The sequence below is a fragment of the Ostrinia furnacalis genome, unplaced genomic scaffold (assembly GCF_004193835.3).
Source record: "Ostrinia furnacalis isolate ACB-3 unplaced genomic scaffold, ASM419383v2 OfSCF1345, whole genome shotgun sequence".
Lineage (NCBI taxonomy): Eukaryota > Metazoa > Arthropoda > Insecta > Lepidoptera > Crambidae > Ostrinia > Ostrinia furnacalis.
The window spans coordinates 567,864-575,952 of record NW_021131584.1 but is presented as its reverse complement, the minus strand read 5'-3'; the positions used below and the strand labels follow the sequence as shown (position 1 = coordinate 575,952).

Sequence of the window (8,089 nt, the reverse complement as noted above, 5' to 3'; positions counted from 1 at the left end):
ACAAGTCGCAATAACGAAACAACAATCATCTCTCTATGTATACTTTAAAACCGTCGCACATAATTTTATGTACAAATTCAACAGGTTCAGTTTAAACCTGACCGAACATAACATCAATAGGGACTCGGCCTTCGCGTGGCGCTTCAACCGACAGAACACAGAAGCTGGGTGAACGAGTACATCATCATTATTATTTTATCAATTCCTATAAACGCTATAATACAGTAGGACTCGGGCCCGTCGGGGCGAGGCGAGCGCGCGCCCGAAGCGGACGCCGCGAGCCGCCGGCCGAAACGGTCGGGAGGCTTCGAGCGGTCGAAGCCGCCACGCGAAGCGTTACAAAATATTAATCTTATGTACATATTGTCGCTCGAAGATAGAGTAAGAACCTTAGATTAATAAAACCTAGATGGATAGTCTTCATACAAACGCTTCGTCAAGAGTGAGGCAAAAATCTTATGTCATTAGTGTCAATTTTGTTGGGGAGTGTAGACAGTGAAGGCGATTTTCCCGAAAGTAGGGAAATTTTTAATACGTTTTTAATTATTTTATAACTAACAAAAACAAAACGCATCATGTACTTACTTATTTATTGAATTCAAAGTACCTACCTAATTACAATAAGATAAATCGGCTGAAAAGTCTCGATTTCATAAAAAAGGAAGTGTATTTGTACGGCGAACAATTGGGAAATAAATTTTCTTGTTACTGGTATCATTCCCGTATTTAATTTTTGAAAGCCAAATTCAAGCAAAATACGCGTCGAATCGTAGTACTTACTTATGAAATGTAACACTGGTCACTTTCTTTAGTTTTTCTGTTGTATTTAGACACCCTTTCACAGCACAAACCGTCTTAATTAATTAAAAGTCGTCGGACGTGTTTACCAATTTTTCACTTCGACAGTTCATGTGACGTTTACGAGTAAGCCATTGTGGCTTACTAAAATCTGCCTCCCGCTTTGGACCCGGTGGCGTCTCGAAACCTGCTTACTGTATACTTAACTCCACAGAATCCATGAAAAATCAATAGAACTGAAACACCCACGTTCTATTGATAACTATGTCAATATTTTTCACTCGACATTGGCAGAAATAAACCTCCCAGAGAGGTTTGGTTGCCACAAAAAAAAAAAAAAAAAAAAAAAAATCTGCCTCACCTTTCGTGCACTGACTATCTATCTAGGTTTTATTAATGTAAGGTAAGAACTAACAGCTACGTCGGGTGCGGGATATAAAAGGTGGTCGCGGGGAGTTTACCTCCGCGTGCTTTTGGAGGAGGGGCGCGAGTGCGTGCGAGGGGTCGCGCCCCCCCCCCTGTCCTAACTGGAGCACGACGCCGCCGACACCGGCGACAGCGGCGAGTCGCGCGGGCAGCCCGACAGCGTCACCACCACCTGACACACAAATAACATTCAATGAGGGCTATCGTTTTTATACTTAACAGTTGGCACCCACCCAATACACCCAAGAGATAGCACATTCTCGAGCTCAGCGAGAGAAATTAGAGCTCTTACCAGTGATGGACTTTGCTATTCAATGGAATACCAGTCAAATAATCCGCTCCCAGAACACATCTAATTATGGCTATGGATGGCCGATCGTAGAAAATAAGAGAAAAAAAAAGGTCTACAGTGGCGCCATCTTGATGAGTGCAAATGCGATAGTCTTCCTACCACTTTCGCGCTCACCAGTTGGTGCCACTGTCTTCGCTACTAGCAAGTGACAAGACCTTACTCTACAGTGGCGCTAGCTGGTGAGCACTAAAACGATAGCTCTCATTGATGATCAGTGAAAATTTTAAAAATTAATATGACCATAGCTTTGTTTAAATCTCATCCCGTTACTTATGTAAACATTTTATCATCAAATACGGTTAAATAGATTTTAGTCAGGCGGTTAGGTTAGGTTAGATCAGTATGGGCATGTATGGAAGTACGCACATTACACTGATTTGATTTGGTCGATTCTTCATACAATTTAAAATCGGGCACAACTACCGGCCAACTAAAAATCGGTGGTCTGTGCCTAGTCTAAGATGAACCATTGGGATTCATTCGGTTACATTTACAGTTACATTCAGTTCCATATTACAAAAACACTCAAAGCTCAATTCAATATCAGTCATAGATTCTGTGAAACTATTTGAAATTAAATCAATTTTCAAACTTCGTTCTGTAATACACAATTTAACATTCATCAGTCATCATCATCATCGACACAGTATAAGGTTTTACTTATTATTACAGTGTGGCCCTGCATAAACTGCAACACCGGAAAGGGGTAAATGAAACTACATCATAAATATCGACAAAAAATTTTTTCTTGTAATAAAAAAAATTATATTTTTTGTATCAATTCATAATTTTTTTATTACAAAAACTAATATTTTTTTTATGATGTAGTTTCACCCCCTTCTTCAGAACAGTCCATAACTCGCTTATTTGACTTTAAAAAAAATGTGATTCCAACTTTCACATTTCTTTTGGAATGTTCATAAATCCTAAGCACAGTTGCAAAGGTTTTTATCGAAAAAGTCCCCACATCACACACAAATATAATATTCTTATGAATGACAAACATTTTGTACAAATAATGTCTCATGCTTGTCCTAGGACAGTAAGCATGTCTAAGGGATATACATTTCTATTATTATACCATGGTTAAAGGCTATCCCCCTTACTAATAAAACTTACACGCTCGTTGAACAGTGTTTTAGTGACGTTTAGTATGGAAATGTCATTTTAAAACAGTGTACAACAACTGTGTAACTTTTTATTAGTAAGGGGGTACGTCTTTTATAATTTAGTAAGTAATACCTTTACTAAATCCCATTAGATAAATCTTCCATAGTCCCTGTGACAAGGAAATTCTGGAATAATAGCTGTTAATTTCAACAGCCAACTGTGGTATTACCATGCTTAATTTTTATGGTAAACATTAGTTAAGGCCATCATGCCAAAACTATAAAATTAAATATGGGTTACTTCCATGTCAGTAGGGCAACTGGATTCCTTAAAATATTAGCAACCCACCCTTCGTTTTCCTTCCTATTGGTATTAAGTCTTTGACTTATAAATCAAAATGATCTATCTGCTGAAGTATTTGGCAATAATAATATAGAATCTGTAAAATAAATGCAATATGATTAATATAAAAAAAAGGGTTACCTTTCGGCTGCCTGCATGGTTCCGATGCTCACACAACCACACTCCCTGCCATGTGCCAAGATTTAATTTGCCATCAGTGATGGGGATTGTCAAGGATGACCCCAGAAAGCAGGCTTTTACATGTGCAGGCTGTAGAAATAAATACAAATATTGCATCAGTATACAATTTAAAAATAGTAATAGTGATTTCATATACTGTGATAAAACATTTACTGAAAAAACACCTTCATTTTACTATGTTTATGCATAGTAGGTAGTAAATACTAGTTAAAATATAAGACAGAGAAGATGTTAATTATTAAAATTAAAATAGGTACAGTATCATAGACACTAGCATATAACTGTTAATTCAAACTTGACCTTCACATTATCATTTATCATTGTCAGTTATTAGTAACAAACACTAAGTCATACAGTACATCTTTACTTCTTTAGCAATTATGCCAAAGTAATATAAACAAATGCATGTGTACAAATGACAATTAAACTTTTGACACAAGTAATTTCAAATGTTTAATTAGAGTTAGTTTAGAACCTCACCATATCGTCGGGCCCCTCGCATGAGTGGCGGTAAGGCAGACCTTCGGGAACGATTTTATTGAGCATCATCTCCATGTCGTCTCTGACGTCTGGGTCCCAACTCTCGTTGAGCGCGAGGCTCGCTGATGTGTGCATTACTGGAAACAACGTGACACAACGATCAGCTGGTTACCACGCTCCGCCCCAGCCTCCACTACTGGGGTACACCTCTTTACTACCGACTTAGCGTAATTAGAAACAGCACGAGATGTAGGGCAAATGTGACAAGTGGGAGGGGGTGCATCATCGGCGGCAAGAATGCGATCTTGACGGCTGACGGTACTCACTTTGGATATGGCAAAGCCCCACCGCAAACTGGGACAATTCCGGCACCTGCTTGAGGATCTCCTCGGTGACCAGGTGCACGCCCCGGTGCTGCGGTCGCAAATTCAGTTTCCGTTGGAACCACGCGGATCCGATCTGAATTCCTCGGTTCGAGGCCATGTTTAATTTTTAAAAACGCTACAGAGTGACCGCAAGAACACAAACGATCTTACACAACATCACTTAGAACAACCTTTACACGAATTAATCCACAATTATCATAAAAGATTCATCTTCGATCTTTAAATAGTAATAAATATAACGGAGGTTATAGGACAGATTCGACACCCTATTTTCTGCGGGAAAGTGAAACAGACACAAACGAAAGAGAAAAACGATAACGATGTTGTCATTATCGTGAAAAAGTGAAACTACTATGCGTCATTCATTTCATTCATTCAAAAATTATTTCATGAGACATTTCCTACTTTTGGGTAGCTTTTCGCAGAATTTTTATGCAACGTAAGTGATAGTTGAATTAGAATTTAAACTGTAAAATCTGTATTGGACTGAGTAAAACTTATAAATATTGATTTACTTGAAAAGTTTAGTTTGCGTTGGATTTAAAATTACCTGTAAAATAAAGTTGTTATTACATAAATCCAATTAAACACCTTTAGCATTGAAAACAAACAAAAAACAAAGGTAAAAAGTTGGTTCAATGAGTTGTTACTCTCGACTTGGTAAGTACTCTCGATTCGATTGTGACTTGAATTTTCTACATTCGTTTAGCTTGATATGGTAACACCAATTGTAGAAAAAAAAAGTAACCGCGGTATTTCAGTGGAGGGAAATTTAAAATTTTGATCAACTAAACTGGGATGTTGCGTATTCCAACACGTCGTTTTACTTGTTGAAAATAAAAAATACTATTTACGAAATATACGCTTGGTAGAATTTTATTTTGTTAACTTTCATGCCCCTCCATTGTTCTTTGGAACTAGGTACAAAAATGTTTATGGGAGTGCCATAGGGTGGTGGTAGCGTAATGTAGGTGCGGCTAATAACCACTCCTTGGAATTAGGACAATTAGTTTTTTCTTCGTTTGGACTGTTTTGTCAGTCGCGTATCAGTTTCGTTAATTAGTGTATAATCAGTTAAAAGTTAAAATCAACAATGGATCTTATTATGGATGTTACAAAGAATTCAGAGGAGCCTGAATGGCTAGAAAAACGTATTACTGGTGATCTTAGGCTTTGGCAAATTATGTTTCTTTGTTTGGCTGGACTAACTTGTTTAAGTAAGTACTTATTATTACGTGCTCTGTGTAGGTACTTGACTATAATACCTACTTACATGTTTACACAACACATTAGCACCATCTGGGGGTAATAAATTACAGAGGTGTGAATAATGTGTTAAAGTATATTATCAAGTTACGCGATATAAATAACTACCTACCTACTATTTCAGTAATTGAATTTTTAATCTGAGAGTTATAAACATTTTATAATTTTGTAAGTGGCAAAATGTTGTGGTATCGTATATTTATTATTTCTTTTAGTCGTCATGGTTTGCTGCTGTTTCCGTTTCCGTATCCCTCGCACTAAACAGCAGATTGAAGCAGATTACCAGCGCAGGAAAATTACGTCAAAGTTTCGACAGCAGCTGGAAACCATTCAAGATGCGAAGATGGATGCAATGTCTTTGACAGATGGTGACAAGTTTTATCCACCCACATACACTTCCATACAAAACCAAAGCTATACTTATAATACCTACTTTCATCGTACCCAAGTGACGTATGCGTTTAGGGAATGTGTTAAATCATCACCTAACTCGTTGATTGTTTTGAGTTTCTGACGATGGCATGGCCTGGATCAGTAACAATTTGACGCAATCAAATTTAGGTAGGTAGTAGGTACAACCTAGGCATCTAGGCATGCTTTATCCTTACCCCGTTAACGGTTATGTATTCGTCATCGGTCACAATTAGGCCTGCCTACCTACATACCTACCTAACTTACGATTTTTGGATAGTATATGGATTGTATTTGGATAGATATCCATTTACAAACGTTAACTTAATATTTTTCGAATTCAAGATATTATTTCACTCATTGCATGACACATCATCATGATGGCTGACACAGTTAACGTAATTATTTGCATTATTCAATTTTAATGTACCTACTAGTTAACTAGTGTGACTGTCAAAGGCAAACATCTTTACAACTCATAAAACTACAGGGTGAGAGGTAATAATGATACAAAATTATGTCTTAATACCTACCGTACAGGTAATATCACACGCGCCCGTTCTATTTACCTAGGCTAGGAACATACAGGTATAGGCAGATAAGTTATACTTTAACCATCATAGAATTAGTATCGATGCAAACATTCGCTGAATACTTACATACATTTTTGCAAGTAGCACTTGTGGGTGCTTTTCTCTCAGAATGAGAGCACCCTATAAGTGTAGACACGCAGTGATCGTCTTTGGCAAAGATGACTGATAAGATAACAATTAATACACGAGACAAGACTAACATTTTACCAACAGTAACTACTTGATGTTATCGGGTTTAATTGAAGTTATTAATTTCTTTCTTGCAAGCTCTGGAACTACTGCACGAGAAAACTAACAATACCATGGAAGGTGATAATCAACAGGGATCTCAGCCTAGCTCCATCATGTCACCGCAACAAAGTAAGTCTGTGCCAATTTTACAATTGGGTGGGTACCTGAAGCTGAAGTCATGATTAATTATTTGAATTAAAAAATGAAATCGTATTTATATTTATTACCTTTATTATCATATCCGTGCTCTGCTCATGTACACTTGCCTCGACGCTTCGTAGATTTAGCGAAATTTAGATATCGTGGGCTGTCCTAGAAGATTACAGCAACATTCAGCAAGTCCAAATCTATCCATTTTGGTTAAACTTACTTACACCATAGACTAAAAACTTTATCTACGACGACGTAGTCTTCATCATCTGCCATCTTTTTATCTCCTCCTCTGTTGATGACCCAGACCCAGGCGTGGTAAAACCATATTTTGGCTCTTTCACTCAAACTGAGACGATAGGCATGAGCATAGATTAGAGCCAATTATATTTCCATTCATAAATTAATATGAGCTATCGCAAATTAAAAAATACATCTTTGCAGGTTCCTTAGACGCGTTCCAGGGGGAAGCGGGGGCAGGGCCGAAGCCAGAGGGGCAGCAGGGGCTGAGCTTCGTGAAGTTCGCGAGTAAGGTGGCCACGCTGTCCAAGCTGGGACAGCCCAAGGCACCCGCCTCGCCCGCGCCCACAGAAAACAAGATGGAGTTTTAAACGATACTGCCTATAATACAAGCATCCAGAATATACGTGCACGTAACGTAAATGTAATTATTTTTTCGGAAACACTATCAGTTGTGCCAGCACTTAGCGACTGGATAAGGTCAAAGTGTTCGACAAATTAACGAAAACAAATTTTGTCGCCTTTCTGAAAATCAAAGCTGTGTTGTAGTTTACAATGGTTGGATTTTGGATGCTTGTAGAAAGCACAATGCTGCGTGAGAGATTAATTCGATGTCAAAGTTTGTAGAGCATTTCTCTCAAACCTTCACACGGTTACACTCGAAATTAATGTATTTGGAGATAATTTTAATTATAGGAACTGATTGTAGCTTTATAGAATTTTCTAACGTGTATTTGTGATAAACATATTATTATATTGGAAATATCAATGGAATCTCCAGTCTAATGAATCTAGAAGAGATTAGAAGGAGACTAGAAGTATATTGTAGTGTTATAATAAAAATGAAATAAACACATTGAAGTAAGATGTTTTCTTTAATCTAGAAAATAAAAATACAGTATAAACGGATTTTCGAAATCACAAGAATAATTACATATTCACAAATAACTTCAGTATTCTGCAGTTTACAAAATCTCGCGTTAAACTGACAGTAAAAACAATGATCAAATTGTAAGGAATAACTTTAAAGCAACATTTAACTTACATTTTATAATACATAAATAATACATCTTGCAAATAAAAGTTACATAAAATTCAAGTTA

General features: G+C 37.3%; 2 protein-coding genes across 2 annotated transcripts; one reads left to right on the top strand and one right to left on the bottom strand.

Annotated features, from left to right (window-relative positions):
• Positions 1-1,103: 1,103 nt before the first annotated feature.
• On the bottom strand, positions 1,104-4,411 carry LOC114352386 (UPF0047 protein YjbQ). Its single transcript, XM_028303977.1, has 4 exons — positions 4,036-4,411; positions 3,710-3,846; positions 3,170-3,298; positions 1,104-1,396 (listed from the first exon to the last, which is right to left on the bottom strand). Exons 1-4 carry the CDS (start codon positions 4,190-4,192, stop codon positions 1,322-1,324), a joined length of 498 nt encoding a protein of 165 aa, XP_028159778.1. The 5' UTR covers positions 4,193-4,411; the 3' UTR covers positions 1,104-1,321.
• Positions 4,412-5,092: 681 nt separating this feature from the next.
• Positions 5,093-8,051, top strand: LOC114352377 (uncharacterized). The gene is made up of 4 exons (XM_028303967.1): positions 5,093-5,312; positions 5,577-5,729; positions 6,633-6,725; positions 7,191-8,051. Exons 1-4 carry the CDS (start codon positions 5,189-5,191, stop codon positions 7,355-7,357), a joined length of 537 nt encoding a protein of 178 aa, XP_028159768.1. The 5' UTR covers positions 5,093-5,188; the 3' UTR covers positions 7,358-8,051.
• Positions 8,052-8,089: the final 38 nt, after the last annotated feature.